This window comes from Theropithecus gelada, chromosome X, assembly GCF_003255815.1.
Source record: "Theropithecus gelada isolate Dixy chromosome X, Tgel_1.0, whole genome shotgun sequence".
NCBI classification, from domain to species: domain Eukaryota; kingdom Metazoa; phylum Chordata; class Mammalia; order Primates; family Cercopithecidae; genus Theropithecus; species Theropithecus gelada.
Window position 1 is genome coordinate 31,689,130 of NC_037689.1, and position 16,409 is coordinate 31,705,538.

Sequence of the window (16,409 nt, forward strand, 5' to 3'; positions counted from 1 at the left end):
ACATATATAATATATTTAATATATATGTTTAATATATATTTAATACATATTTATCATATATTTATAGTATGTATTTAATATACATATTTTTATATATATTTTTTTCTGTTAAAACATCTTTCTCTTAATGAACTAATGATGATCGTTGATGTGAATTGGTTTTTTCCAAAGTCTTTACTTGGCAAAATAACAAGCTGGCAGTCCTAAATTCCTGCTGTCAGCACATCCCCTTTCTTAAATTGGACTGGCCTGGGGAAAGTGTGACAGAGATGATGCTCTCCCTGAAATTAGAGGAGGAGGATGGCCCTCAACAGGGTTTTCCAGAGGCTCACAGTAAAGTGGAGGGTCATTTGAAAGGCAGATCTTGGTTTTGACCATGAGTTTGGTGTTTTCAGTGGCCTTGAAGCTGCTTAGAAACATCCATGAAGTGTTCTTGTCGGTGGAGTCTGCAGCGGAGATTGCAGTTCGCTGAGTCATTGATTGCAGCTCCCTCCAGGCTGTGGTTTCCTGATGCGGCAGTGCACGTCTCCAGTCCCCTTGGCGTGATTGTTTCTGCCTCCAGTCATTCCACATTGGTTCCTATAGCTAAGGCTTGACCAGTAAGTGCATGCCTGCCGTGTGAACTACTCAGCTGTAGGTCACATAACCCTCAGCAGCCCGGGCAAGGCCCTAGACTTTACATACCTTGTAGCATTGTCAGGACAGCCTTGGTTCCCCTCTGCCCCATTCCTGTAGACAGACGGAAGACTAGGAAGGGTTGATGTTATCAGGTCTCCCCAGCACCAGATCAGCGATTTCATTACGATGGCATTTTCAGAGTGTTCTGTTGAACTGACTCTAAGTGAGGCACATGAGTAGAACGATATAGACCTGGGGAGAGAGCAGTGGCAAGTGGTTCTCTGGCAAGAACTCATTCTTGTAGAACAAACATTAACATTCCAGAAGCCAGGTGCTGAGCACCACAGGCAAAGCATGGTGGCTTTGAGGTCCTGTCCATGGTCTCTTCCTCGGCCCCCTTGATCAGGCTGGGACACAATGTCCCTGACATCCCTGTGATTGTCCCCTGGAGAAGTGGTGTGCCATGAGCAGGAAGGCATCATGTACACCCATCAACCCACCAAAGCATGAAAAAGAACACGTTGCTCTTAGTGGCAGTGTTAGCAAAGAATAATGTGTTTTTCCCAGCCCCCTCATTCCAAGCGTAAGGGACACCATGTGCCCTTTTCTCTTGCCCAGGTGAACTTCTATTATATTAGTGCCACTATTCAGTGTTGTCTTTTCGTTCTGCTACTTCGCCCTTGGACATTAATCTCCCAGCTCTCATTCCTAAAATCATTTCACCCTGAAAGCTTAGCTTCCCTACTGCATTAGGGTTCTGCGGAGAAACAGAACTAGCAACAGTGGGGGTAGGGAGGAGAAGGGATAGAGATTGTTTTATTATAGGAATTGGCTCACACAATTATGGAGGCCAGGAAGTCCCACTATCTGCAAGCCAGAGACCCAGGAAAGCCAGTGGTGTAATTCAGTCCAAGACTGAAGGCCTGAGAACTGGGGGTGGGGTGGGGTTTGAAGTGGGTGGGTGGGTGGGTGGTCATGGTGTAAGTCCCAGAGTCTGAAGGCCTGAGAACCAGGAGCTTTGGTGTCTGAGGGCAGAAGGTGGATGTTCCAGCTCAAGAAGAGACAGAATTCACCCTTCCTCCACCCTTTTGCTCTATTCGGTCCCTCAATGAATTGGATGGTGCCCACCCACATTGGTGAGGGTGGACCTTCTTTGCTCAGTCCACTGATTCACATGCTTATCTCTTCCAGAAATTCCTTCCCAGACACACTCAGAGATAATGTTTTACCAGCTATCTGGGCAAGTGATAGCCCAGGCAAGTTGATACACAAAGTGAACCATCATGTATATCCTCTGCAGAACCTCCTGTGCTTTGCCACTTCTGAATGGTGAAGTTTATGCCTCAGGCATTTTGGAGGTCTTTCCTTGCACATATGTATTTGAGATTGTTTTTAAGATGTGGGAAATTGTCAAAACTGCCGAATTCTGGACAATGAGGGATTTCATATATATATTCAGATTTTTTTTCCCTTTTTTTTTCTTTCTTTCTTTCTTTTTTTTTTTTTTGAGACAGGATCTCGCTCTGTCACCCAGGCTGGAGTGTAGTGGCGCGATCTTGACTCACTACAACCTCCGTCTCCTGGGTTCTAGCAATTCTTGTGCCTCAGCCTCCTGAGTAGCTGGGATTACAGGCACGTGCCACCACACCAGGCTAATTTTTGTATTTTTAGTAGAGACAGGGTTTCACCATGTTGGCCAAGGCTGGTCTCGAACTCCCTGACCTCAAGTGATCCACCCGCCTCAGCCTCCGAAAGTACTGGTATTACAGGTGTGAGCCACCCCACCCAGCTGGATTTCATATATATTCGGATTTAAAGGAAGTTTGTGGAAGTGGAACTCATAATTCTGAGTGGGTGGTATGATTTCTAGAGAATTCTCTGGCCAAACGACCACTGTCATGATGACCAGTTTTGTGTTTTTAACTGTGGGTCCTGTGAAGTGTACCAAAAGGACTGCTTGCACTTTGCCTCAGGAATGCCTCTTCAGATTCCCGAGGCAGTCCTAATGATAGGAATATTCACATTACTGATTTAAAAATGTCAGAAATTTTAAAAGTGAAGTTGAAAGAGCAAGTCTTCTTGAAGCAATCCCGATGACGCAGATGGCTCCTTATTTTTAACTTAAGAGCACTTGTTCCAGATCTGTGCACAAACTGTAGCTGTTACCATAGAAACACTCTCAGTCCAGATAGGAACAAAACATTCGGTCCATCCAGTTTCTCTGCCTCTTAGTTTTTGTTGCCAGGATCAGTCCTGCTGTTCATCCGTTGTCGGGGATCAGTATAGTGTTATGATTCCAGTTGAATTTGATCAATCACTTGGATTTTTTCTTCATTTCTCAAATGACTTCGTATCTGGGTTTTAGGGGTGGGGCACAGTTGTGAGAAATAAAGAAAAGCATCTTTGCCACTGCGGCTCTGTCTTCCCTATTCTGGTCAATGTGAGGAAGCCTGTAGACTTGCTGCTTTTTATTTGATGAAGTTGCTCTCTGAAGATCTGTCTGTTGTAAAGGGAGAAGATGTCAGGGCTGGGAATCTGAGGACAGGGTGAGATATTGGTCTATTAGTAGACCTTTCTTATCCCAGATATTCTAGATTTAGACTTCTCAAACTTCTGACATAAAAGAGTTGAGTAGAATGGACGCTGGTTTAGTTCAATCAGCTGAAGTGATTTCATTGTCCGTAATTTCAAAATCAGGTGATTTCAAAATCCTCTCTAATTTTAAGCTGCTATTAGTTCTCTTTACATTTCAGCTGATGTTTTCTTTAACCTTTGCTTTTTATTTAAAAGGGTATTTACAACAAGAAAACTAAGAAAAAATGTAAGAAGTATCAAACCTGTAGCCATAATTGCAATCTGGAGGTATGAGGCTCTAAGCTGACACCGTGTCCTGGAATGTGCCATTGGGATCCCTCATGACTCATCACCGTGGGATAGGACCACGGGCTGTCCGGAGTTCTGCTTGCTATTCCAGAAAGCAGCAGGATTTTAGGAACATGAGAAATGATATTGTAGACTGCAGATTTTTGGTATAAATTCAAATAATTGGGGATTATTCTTGATATGCCTCAGAACTTTTTATTATTAAAAGTGCATTGTTTTCCTATAAAAATGCAAATCGTATTTAAGATTTTCATGTGAATTGTGAGAGTCTAAATAGTTTCTGCGGCATAAATGCAGGTTTTCGTTCATGGTTTAAGGTGCCTGGGTTGTAACAGAAAAGTGTTAGGGCAAAAATCATAAGGGAAAAATGATTCATATTTTATGTCTGTCTACATTAGACCTGCTCAGGGAATAGAGTTTGGGAATCACATAATAAATAAGAAACCTGCATGCTTGATTGAACATTTGCTTTCTTCACTATCAGGACACGGAGACATATATTTTAAGGCTTTTAAAGGCATTCGGGAGAGATTTTATATAGGCCATAAAATTCATTACCCCTCAGAAATGAGAATCACTGAAGAATATAGTTGACTTACAGAAAAAAAAAATCCTCTCTAATTTTAAGCTGCTATTAGTTCTCTTTACAAAAAACTTGGGAAAGTTATTTTTTTGCAAACTTTAACCATGACCTTGCTTTACTTCCGTGTATTTAATTTCACTGAAATGATATTTCAGAGAAAAGCCTTTCTGGAAATTGTTTTTCCTTTAATACCCAAAATTGGAACAACAGCACTCACAAGAGCGAGGCTCCAACCGGTGGATCAGCTGTTTGGCATGGATGTAGAAGAAGGTGCACTGAAACTCAGTACATCTGTGTTTAGCCTTAGGCAGGAAGTCTGTTCCTTCAAGTAAACCTAACTACTAAAGATACTCCTTGCAGATGGCTCATTTCCGGCCCATGGCAAGGTAGACAAGTCATACGGTTTTAAAGGCAGAGCCGTCTTGTCTGTCTCACGGGGACTTAAGAACAATCGATTGTTGAAGGAATCCTAGTGCTTTTGGCTTCCAGTACAGACAGACAGATGTGCCTCTCTCGACCTAGCTGAAGCAGGTCCCAAATGTTCACACGTAGAACATGGGAACAAAGAAAGAAATTGAACTTTCCAATATATTCCAGTTTCTTCTAGATTCATATATAGCTCTGAAATGAAGATGAGATTGTTTGCATTGTTGCATTGTTTTGAAATTTTATTATTAAACCCCACAATTCTTAGGCACAGAAATGTTTGCCTGGTGTTCAGCACAGCCCAAACATTTCCAGATGGGTTGCAAGAAGTCAGCCTCATCCAGATTTTATTTCTGCTGGAGAGGTCGTACCTTGCCATGTGTCCTTGCATATTTTTCCTGCCAGATGTGGGAAGTGACAGGGCATGGTTTAATTTGGGCTGCTGCTCTGTTTCTTTATGCCTGCAGCAGACAGGTCTTTTGAAACTTGCCCTTTGCCTCTCTTCCCTCCTATAATTCTTTTTTTTCCTCATTCTTTTTTTTCTGATAGTGCATATTACTTGAGATTTTCCTGGAAAGGGTGTGATTATCTGGAATTGGATCTTCTGCCACCTTCAGCAGCTTGAATCCTAGCTGCTGAAGGTGTAGTAGGCTAGCAGCTAGCAGCTAACCTAGAGCTGGCAGACTCAAATGGAATCTTGATCTCTTCATATTTAAGGCTCAGAAAACTCAAAAGGAGTGCTTTGTAAAATATGTCTGTTTATATTATATGTATGATAATTAGTATGAGTACAAAATGGTTGGGCAAAATTTAGCTGGGCTCAGACAGACTTTCCTGTGGATCAGATAAATGGAAATGAAAAAAAGTATGAGGACACAGACTTGCTCATTGTTCTTCATCTTTTATATTTATTTCTTGTCTTGGTCTGCTGTAGAATGTTCCAGAAATGTCATTGGGTATAATGTCTGATTTAGCACTGACTTATTTGTGGGTTTGCTTGGAGTATATTTTCCTTGGGCTTTGGGTATATGACTGCCATAAATTTTAATTACACTAATTAGACATAGGTGGACGCTTAAGCCCAGTTGGATTCCTAGCCCTGTTCAACTGCCTCTGTCATTAGTTTTTCTGGTGACATGGTTTGGCACCATCTTCCAACACATTTTCCGGAAATGAGTTTTAAGTTAGAAAATAACTTATCTAATAAAGCTACTGACATTCAACTAGTGTCTTTACCTTGTTGAAGTGGACTTGAGTAAAATGCATACATTTAAACTATAACTTGTATACCCATTTCTTTCCTTAACTGTGGGTTTTCAGATTCGTTTGGTGGCTAGAGAGGGAGTCATTCCCAATCCTCATGAGTCCGTGTGCTCGTGTCTAGTTTAGGTGGAGCCTGACTTGGCACAGGGCTGGGTGGCAGGTTTTAACATGTGTGGCAATGCTAGTCAATTGGGGATATCCACATGGCTCATAGTGTAGAGGATTCTGAGGTCTAGAGCCAGAAGGTGGGAAGCCAGCCTTGATTAGTGCCGTGGACCACGGGCACAGGAGGAGGCAGTCTCAGGAACACCTCTGCCTTGCATCTCCCTCGGAGGATGTAGGGCTATGTGTGCCTGCCACTTCCCTGTTCTCACAGCTCTTTGTGATCTCAGAGAAGTCTTTGGATTTTGTTTTTGGCTGAGTATGCCAAACTATGTCCTCCACAGCACAGGGTTCAGGTTGAGTTTACCATTCCTAGTTTCTCCCTGGAAACATATCCCTCATCTTTAACCCTACTTAAAGGGCTTAAAGCATTCTACTCTTACTTTTAAAGGATACTTTAAAAATACAGGCCACATCTGTTTCACTTAATCTGCATTCGACAGCACCTCATGACACAAAAAGTAATGCAGTCTGTTTGCCAAGCAAGCACTTGGAAATTTCGAGGCATGGAAACTGATAGGAGCCTCTGTTTTTCCACCTTGAGGATTGTTGCGCTTTGCATCCACCCATATCATCTCTCACCAGCATCCACGCTCACAGGGCTGCCTCTCGTCCTCTCACATATTTGTAGGCGTGTTTGTTCACTGTTCAATGCACTCAGCTTTTGTCAAGTGCTCACTGGCTCTCTGAAAGGTGTTTTGAATTCATGTATGGCCAGCGGCTCTGGTGCAGGAAGGAGCACACAGAACCAGAAGACATGGAGCACGGGGCTTTGAAGGTCTTTCCTTCAGGAGGCCAGATGATGAGTGCGTTTCTCTCTTGTTATTTTGCTAAGGCGGCTGACAGTGGTGAGACACAACTGAGGAGGCGGGAAGCTGGCAGCATTTCTGGGGGTCCAGCATGCTGTTTAGCTACTGATGAGGGTGGGCAGAAGAAACAAGCAGACTCCCTCCTGCTCTAGGACAGTTTCATGTAGGAAATCAGGAGTCTGAGCCACTCAGTATGGGCATGTTGAGGGCTGCTGGCCTTTTTGTCAGTTCTTTGGAACAGGCACGATGGGGTTATTGTCATCTCGAACCTCAGGCTAAGGGAGCTTCAGGAAAGGACTTCTGCACCATTTTTTAGGACCCATTGTTTCTTTTTTTTTTTTTTTTGAGACGGAGTCTCGCGCTGTCGCCCAGGCTGGAGTGCAGTGGCCGGATCTCAGCTCACTGCAAGCTCCGCCTCCCGGGTTCACGCCATTCTCCGGCCTCAGCCTCCCGAGTAGCTGGGACTACAGGCGCTGCCACCTCGCCCGGCTATTTTTTGTATTTCTTAGTAGAGACGGGGTTTCACCGTGTTAGCCAGGATGGTCTCGATCTCCTGACCTCGTGATCCGCCCATCTCGGCCTCCCAAAGTGCTGGGATTACAGGCTTGAGCCACCGCGCCCGGCCTGGGACCCATTGTTTCTAAATCCTTTTAAGTGTAAGGGTTGCTTGGTGTAATCATTTCACTACTTGTTTGGCAAAGGGAGTTTACAGAATCAGTGTGAGACGTGGAGATGGTGTGAAGATGGCGTTTTCAGTCCGCCGATGTCCTTGTTTCCTCCCTCTCTTGCAGAGTCGCCAACATCCAGCAGCAGCTGGCCCGGCTTGACAACGAGTCCTGGCCAGGCACGGCCGAAGCTGACAGGGACCGGCTGCAGCTCATCAAGGAGAAGGAGGCCCTGATGCAGGAGCTTCAGCTCATCATCGCACAGCGCCGCTCCGCGGGAGATGTGGCCCGGCTGGAGGAGGAGCGGGAGCGCCTGGAGGAGGAGCTGCGGCGTGCACGGGCCACCTCCGCACAGGGCGCCACAGAGAGGTGGGTTGAGGGGACATAACCTCCAGCGGAAAGCCTGCTGGAAAAACTCAATGGCTTGTGTGTGGCTGGAGGGTGTTCCTGATGATTGCTCAGAGCCTTTCCTGCCTGGATGTTCCCTGGCCCAGGAGGGGTGTGCGGTGGGGGGCACTGCCTTCTATTCCCTGGGTCTCTGGAGCCTCTGCTCCAAAGCAGGAGGTGATTGACAAGGGGGAAGGAGTGAGGGAAGATGGGTGACCTCCACCTCCCCCCATGTCCCACCCTTCCCAAAGCTGGTGCTCGCTGCTTTCACCTGCCTTTGTGGGACGGTGCCCTGAGCAGGCTGTGGTCCCGCTCCGGCCGGGGCAGCTCTGTTGCATGGGGGAAGAATTCCCTGTTCCTGACGTGGTGAGCATGGTGGGTATCCACCTCCTGCTTTCCTCTCCAACTTTGATTTCTAGCCAGGAGGGCCTGCTCTTCTCTGGCATTGGGAAGCTGGCCACCTGTCATGGATCTGCCCTGAGGCTCCTTCACCACGCAGGACATGCAAAGCCAGCATGGTGGCTTTGGTATTGGGCGGCACTGAGTCATTCCGCCTTTCCTCATGCGCCATGTGTCCTGGTTTCCATTTGCTGTGTGAGATTGCAGATTGTGTCAAAGGCTGGGCCTGCTTTCCACACTTAACAGCAGTTTCTCTGTGGCTATCAGCTGGGCTTTGGAGAGCAGCCCCTCCCCGACATGTTAAGGTCTTGCCCCCTTGAGATCACATGAGCAGCTCCACAGAGACATAATAGACGCTTGGATGATTCGATCTGTTCAGATGCTCTTACTCCTATTTCACGATGGTTGTCTGTATTGTTGGGCGTCCTTTATGCTTGGATGTTCAGGGGTCACTTTCATAGGAGACATGTCTGTGGCTTGGCACGAGGGACTCACGGCAGCCTCAGAGGGAAGTAGTGGTGTTTGGAGAGTTGAGCTCAGAGTCCTAGGCAGGTGAATTTCATTTTGCCTGAGATGGTGGCATGCCCTGTCACTTCACCCAGAATCAACCGCGAGGAGAATGTGAATGTGAAAGGAACTGCGCCGCTGAAGTTTTCTACTGTGCTCTTGCACGGCTGCGTTTGTTTTCGCCTAACCATTTCCTTCTGTTCCACCCCTGATATTCTCGTACATGTGTTCTGCATAGGAGGGCCTGGGAGTTCCTGTTGCTTCTCTGTGAACGGGGATGGACTTGGCCCCACAAATGCCACCTGCGTCTTAGGGCCCCACACCCACACTCCCTTGACTGTGGCTGCCGTCACCACATGGAAATCCAGCACACCTGAGTGCTGTGGCCCCTGAGTACAAGTCTGCAGCCCTCCATGGAGCCAGTGTTAGCCCTGTTGCCTGGGTTCAAGGGCGGGGATAGCAAAGCCGGACCAGCTTTGACTCACATGGGGGTCTCACGTGGGACCAGCCCAGGTGCTGAGTCCTGGGGCTCAGAGCCCTCTATCAGGACCTAATCGCCCCAAGCGTGTTTCCTGAATTTGCCACTAAATGACCTTGGCCGGAAAAGCACATCCACATGTGCTAAGCACTTGCACGCACATTGCATGGGGGTGGGGCTCTTGTAGCTCTGGGCCTTCTGTGCTGGTGCACACAGGGCTCATTTCTCCACGCCACCTCCCTTCATTGGAGGGGTGCTTGCAGTTTGCAAGCATGGGGCCACATGGTAGGAGGCTTCCCCCAGTGCAGGCTGGCAGCGTTAGGAGATCTGGCGTGGGCCAGGTACAGAGAGAGAGTGAGGTTAGTGCCTTAAGGCTGAGCTGTGCCAGCTGTGGAACTGGGCCCAGTCTGCCTGTCTCGCCTGCAGTGTCATCAGCAGCAAATGGGAGGCATGTGCTGGGCTGGGGGTGTCATCCGGGGAAGAAAGAGAGAGATGCGCACCTCCTTCAGGCCTCCCGCCCCGGCAGATGATACATGCGGCGGCCTCCCAGCTGCTCAGAGCCAGCATCCCCGAGGGAGCTGGTGCACGTCTCCTGGGCTGAGGGAGCAGAATTGAGGTGAAGGACACATACCCTAGATAATCTCAGATGGCTCCTGTCAACGCTTGTGGCATCCTTTGTTGTTTTAGCTTGCTCATGTTAGTGTGTGGCAGGCATTTATACAAGATGCTGATGTTCAACAGAGAACCCCACAGCTCTGTTGCAAGATACCTGCCATCCTGAGAAATTCTCTTTCCAAGGATGACGGCTTTTATTATAGGGGTGATTCAAAAGGAAAGATCTATCAAAAAGCAAAAATTTGGTTCTGCCGAACCTGAAGTCACATTTTCCTTTGTTATAATTTAATGACATTTTTACAATACAGTACTTTATGTAAAGTAAATAAAGACAGTAAATTAGACTTTATATTTTCTTAATCTGTTAGCTTACTTTTCTACTCCTTTTCATAGCAGTGGTAAATATTCTTTGAAGTTCGTTTCCTTTGAATTGGGGACACAAGGCTATGTGCTTTAGGAGTTGGGCCCTGGCCAGTTTTCTGCCAGGAAACTGTATCCCCTTTTCTTTTTGTTGAAAAAATATGTACAGAAGTCAGGCAAATGTCTGATTCTCATTTTAGCAGTTTATGTCCCAGCTAGTTTTTAGGTGTCTCAGTTATTGCCAGCATGGCCCCTGTTTGGTAAGGAAGTTACAGTTTTAGTCATCTGCAACTTTCAGAATAACCAGCATAAAATTAGACTGCACATGTGGGCACTCATGGGCACTTGTGTGTGATCTTGTATGCAGATGCGCTGTCTCTTGCATGCTCCGATATGCACCTGTTTGTATAATGACAAATGTGTTGTACTGGATAGAAGGGGGGAATTTGATCTAAAACTTTTTTCACTACGGATAAACCAATCTGAAAATAAGTCATGACTAAAGACAGTCTAAAACTGAGCCACACATATGAATGTTTCTGTATGTCATATGTGTGAAAACAGAGCTGGAATGCGCCGATGGATTTAGCAATGGGTTGGAAATTCTACCCTGGTCACTCAAGAGTTGAGCCAGTTTTCAGTAAGAACTCAATTGAGATTCTATTAATTTGGGATTTGAGCTAATAGAATTTAGGTTGGGTTAGAATTTCTGAAAAGCATTAAGAAAAAAGTTAATAGCCTTGGACCGGGCTTGGGTAAATTCCCTACAACAAATTGCTTCCTGGGGCTGGTCAGTGTTTGCCCCCGGATATGCTCTGCTGGTGTCGTCTCTGCCCCTGGAGTCCTCTGTGACTTAATAGTGTCCCAGTGCTTGTGAGAGTGGGTTCCAAGTTACAACTCCAAAGCCCAGTGAGTGGTGTATTTTGAACTCCCTTTTAAACTCCCTTTTAAAACTCTCGGCTTTCCATCTTCTGAAAACGATGGGGTTTTTGAGGATATCGCCCTTGATAAGCATTAGGTAGGATGTGAGTATCATAGAAAATTGGGGAAATGTTTTTCAGCAGTAAAGGAAATGCCTGTTTGTTGGTAATGTGTCTTGGCTTTGGAGTCAAGCCAGCCCGACCGAGCTTTGAACTTGTGTAGCAGAGGCAAGTTACTTTATATGAGTTTCCTCGTCTGTAAAGCAGGGATAGAATCCAAAGACCAGTAAGGAATGAGGCAGTGCATACAAAGCAGTGTGCCTTTGTATAAGCCCCTCAGTGGAACTTCAGAATTTCTTTTTAAAAGTTACTTTCATTTGTATAAGCTATCAAAACATTTTCCTTAAAAACTAAAATATCATAGGTAAGTGTAATGTTAGAAAATTCTACTCAAGAGTTTATTACGGCTGTTCTCAAACATTTTGGTCTCAGAACCTCCTTCCAATGTTAAAATGCTGAGGATCCCAAAGAGCTTTTGTTTATATTGTTTTTTTAAAAGTTCCTTTTTCTAATTGTTTCGTTTTTCCTTTTTCCCCCACCCAGGGTCCTATCAGTGTTTATGTGGATTTTTATCTGTCAGTATTTACTAATTTAGAAGTTAGCCCTGGGAAATTTTTAAAATATTTATTTATTAAAGATAACAGTAGGCCGGGCACAGTGGCTCACGCCTGTAATCCCAGCACTTTGGGAGGCCAAGGCAGGGGGATTACTTTAGTTCAGGAGTTCGAGACCAGCCTAGGCAACATGACAAAACCTTATCTTTACAAAAAATACAAAAGTTAGCTGGGTGTGGTGGCACGTGCCTGTGTTCCCAGCTACTTGGGAGCCTGAGGTGGGAGGATGGCTTGAGCCCGGGAGGTGGAGGTTGCAGTGAGCTCTGATCACACCACTGCACTCCAGCCTGCACAACAGAGCAAGACCCTATCTAAAAAAATAAAAAAAGACACAAAATCCTATTATGTGTTAATATTAGTAACATTTTTATGACTGATAACTTTTTTGAAACAAACTATAGTGAGAAGAGTGGTATTATTTGCCCTTGCTATCCATCTCTTTAGCATCTGACTGGCTAGAAGGCAGCTGCTTTGGTCATTGGCGTATTCGGCCTGTTGAGATAGGGTCATTTTGAGTGAATACGTGAAGACTATCTAGCTGTGTACTGATATGCCATTGGGAAAGAGGGGAACTCATAGGATCCCTGAAAGAGTTTCGGGGGTCCACAGGGGTCTTTGGATCATGCTTTGGAAACAACTGGTTTTAATATATGATATTGAACTTGAAAGTGGGTTGTGTCGTGGCTCCATTTAGGATGATGCTTGTACTCTCTTGCCAACTGACCTCTGCATGGCACCATTTGGAATTTTGTTTGCATCAGGAGAAACAAAGGCTCGTCAGAATTTGTGGTATGTGGTTGAAACTTGTAAACAAACTCAGACTGATTTGTCTTCCTTATCCTAAGTTGGTGGCGCATCTGTTTCCTTTATGGGTGATAGCAGCTCTTTGTCGATCACGCGTCATTTGCCGTACGTTATTTTATCTATGCACCATCAGTTCACTGAGCTGGAGATCGTGGACGCCATTTTTACAGGTAATCAAACTAAGGGCTCAGAGAGGTTGAGACGTTTGCCTAAGGCCACACAGCTTGTGAGTGACTGGCCAGGTGGGATTCTCTGAATCCCAGGCTGCCGTCGGACACCGTGTCTGGTTTCCTCTCACTCCTACCTAACCAAGCTCTTTAAACCCCTTCGGCATGTCCCCTTCCCTGTTGGTGGAAAGAGGAAGGTATTAAAGGGGCCTGCTGTGGCCACACATCAATGTCATTTCGATTTGTAAACAGGAGTGTTTCCTTCTAGAGGCAAACATATTTATTCCTGGACTTGTCCAACAACTGTTTATTGAGTGCCTATCCATGGTAGGCTCAATTCTAGGTGGTGGGCTTACTGTAGTAGGAACAAATTTTATTCTAGAAAATTACTAAGTAGAAAAAAGTAGAAGGAAGGAAAACGAAAATGCCTCCAACCCCATGACCTGGAGATGGCCACAGCTGCTGTTTCGTTTCATTTGCTTCTAATGTTTGAACTGTGTAGATCTTAGAATTGTATTTGTTCTTCTCTAGAAGGTGGCCTAGGATGAGGGAATCTGCTTTGTTCCAAGGAATTTCAACAGATGACTGCGTGCTCTGCATTTGAGCTCATCTGCTGGTTATCTGTCCTTCTGCTCACCTACTCCTCCTCCCATCCATCCAAGCAGCCATCCCCAGCCACCCACCCAGCCAGCCATCTAGCCACCCACCCACCCACCCAGCCACTCATCCAGCCACCTACCCAGCCATCCACCCACCCATCCAGCCACCCACCCATCCACCCATCTAGCCGCCCACCCATCCAGCCACCCACCCATCTGTCCACCTGTACCTCACCCACCCAGCCACACATTGACCCATGCCTGTGCCCACTCCTCCTCTCACGCATCCCCTCCCCCGTGCACTGTGCCTGGAGCTTCCACAGAGTAGCAGGCACTGCTCAGGGTGCCAGTATTTTTCAAATGGGACAAAAGCAGTCTCTGTGATCTTGGCACTTGTGACCTGGGTGCTTTTAGAATGGGTGGTCATTGCAACCTAATTCAGCTGGGGGGAATTGATAGTGGAATGTCTTGTTATGAAAATATTCTCCCTGTCTTTGAAATGTACTAATCGACTGTTTTCTTACCTACAGGATTCTGCTTCAGGAAAAAAGGAATTGTCTACTTATGCAGCTGGAAGAAGCCACCCGCTTAACGTCCTACCTCCAGTCCCAGTTAAAAAGGTAGGTTACTTTCAAAGAGAAAACAGTATATGATCATCGTGTTCCAATGACTGGTACATGAACTTGCTTCTTGTAGCTTGTTTTTCTCCTACTGGAGCTTGACCTGAAGTGTTGTTAACACAGAATGGATACATTATATTTTTAATATGCTACTACTGTATGACTCAAGGACTATGGAGAGAACCACATTTGGCTTCAGGGTAAATAAGAGGCGTGAAGTCAAATGTATTCAAGGATTTTGTAACCTAATTAACAGCTTCAGAAGTGTACATCTATACACGTGCACATTTTTATTTTATTTTTTTAAAAAGCATATGCATTTTTTAAGCTAGTAAGATTTGGCTGCTCAAGAACGGCCCTGCGCACATTTCCTCATCTCTTACTGTATGGTAGAGCGTAATGTCAAGGGCCTTAGATGTGTCATTTTCTCAGATATTCCTCCTAACAATGCCCAAGGTGGGAGTTGTTCGCACCTCAGCCCCAGTGAGCCCATGGGAGCCCAGAGCGGGTGAATGGCTTGAGCAAGTGTACCTGGCTACTATGCGTTCCAGCCGGGACTGGGACTGGGACTTGGGCACGGGTCTCTGCTGTTGCCCACTACTCTCTGCCGCCCTTTCCGTGCTCACAGGGTAAGCAGGGGTGGCTGCCCTGCCATCTCAGATGGCCATGCTGTCTCATTTCAGCCTGTGTGCCAGCACCCTGACGGTGTCCTCGGGGAGCAGCCGCGGGTCCCTGGCCTCCAGCCGCGGGTCTCTGGCCTCCAGCCGGGGCTCCCTGAGCTCGGTCAGCTTCACAGACATCTACGGCCTCCCGCAGTACGAGAAGCCCGACGCTGAGGGCGGCCAGCTTCTACGCTTCGACCTCATTCCCTTCGACTCGCTGGGGCGAGATGCCACCTTTACAGAGCCAGCAGGCCCCTCGGGCTTCCACAAGCAGAGGCGGTCCCTGGACACACCCCAGTCCCTGGCGTCGCTGTCCTCCCGCTCCTCCCTATCCTCGCTGTCGCCCCCAAGCTCGCCCCTGGATACGCCCTTCCTCCCTGCCTCACGGGACTCACCGCTGGCGCAGCTGGCGGACAGCTGTGAGGGGCCAGGCCTGGGTGCCCTGGACAGACTGCGGGCGCATGCTTCGGCTCTGGGGGATGAAGACTTACCAGGCATGGCGGCCCTTCAGCCACACGGGGTCCCTGGGGACGGGGAAGGGCCACACGAGCCAGGACCCCCACCAGCCAGCGCTCCTGTGGGTGGAAGTAAGTGCGGATGCGGCCTCCTGCGGGGTGAGGGTTACCTGCAGGGAGGAAACCACGGGGGGCCAGAGTGAGGACCGCTGGCTTTCCAGGTCCATGGTGAGCTTTACATTTAGGAATGTTGATGTGATCGGGAAGAGCACACACCTGCCCTTTCTGGTCTGTGTTGGGGAAAGATCACTGAAATTGACAAAGTTGTCTTTCCTAGGTACTTGGCTTGTTTTCAAAAAATACATAATTGTTCAAAACTAGGGTAAGAACCACACAGTCTTCCACGTTCAGAGGCTGCTAGACATGTACTAGGGCCTTCATGACCTTTGCAGCATGTGTGCCGAGATGGAACCGTCAGTGTGTGCCCGCCTGAGACCATTATGCCAACTGGTGTCTGGTTGTAGCTAGTGGAAATCTCGACTTCTTTTGTTGCTTTGACATCTCTTTATCTTTTATAGTTCTCAAGAACATAATTCTATCAAATATGGAAGTGAAAATAATGTGTAATTTCAAAAGACATGCCCGTAAGTATCAGTCATTTCTACTGAATCAGTTTCTCTGGTGGTTCTTCAAATGGAGAAACACAGAGCTCCGTGGTGCCTCATCCATTCAGTTGGTGTTGCTTCAGCTCCTCCTTGGAGCCGAGGTCTTTCAGCATGTAGCCTGCTTGGAAGACCAGACTCCTATTGAAGGGAATGTTGACCCCATGTGCTTTTCTGAGCCAACCCATGGCAACTTTATCTTCCTTGGGTTTTAAAGAGGATGAAGAACAAGGTCTCCCATTCCTGAAGTTCAGCACATTTAACTGACTTTTATTTGCACAGCAAAAACGTTTTAAATATTCCGTTTAGGCAAGCACTAGATAACTTGTGCAGCATAGTGGATCTTCGCCAGGGGTGTTTTTGCCTCCTGCCCCTGGGGAACACTTGGCAATGTCTGGAAACAGTTTTGGCTGTCACAACTAGGGGATGGGAGATGCTCCTGGCATCTGGCGAGTGTAGGCCAGGGATGCTGCTAAGCACCCTACCACGTACAGGGCAGCACCCGCCCCCGGCCTTGAGAATGGTCCAGCCCCAAATGTCAAGAGGGCTGAGGCTGAGAAACCCTAGTCTCGTACTATGGAGTATTTATGCGGCAAAGGGTAGAAATAAAACTAGAGAGCAGAACCAGTGTGGTGTAGTGGCAACAGCTTCAGACTAGCACCTGGGAGACCAAGCTTTTGTTCCCTGCCCT

The 16,409-nt window shown here is 46.8% G+C and overlaps 1 protein-coding gene across 1 annotated transcript in view; it reads left to right on the forward strand.

Annotated features, from left to right (window-relative positions):
- The window catches only part of WWC3 (WWC family member 3), a 128,584-nt gene that overhangs the window by 86,697 nt on the left and 25,478 nt on the right, over nucleotides 1–16,409 (forward strand). Inside the window, exons 9-11 of the mRNA XM_025372786.1 lie at nucleotides 7,536–7,778; nucleotides 13,850–13,939; nucleotides 14,623–15,188. Of these exons, the coding sequence (XP_025228571.1) occupies nucleotides 7,536–7,778; nucleotides 13,850–13,939; nucleotides 14,623–15,188 (899 nt within the window). The remainder of the gene's footprint in view (nucleotides 1–7,535; nucleotides 7,779–13,849; nucleotides 13,940–14,622; nucleotides 15,189–16,409) is intronic.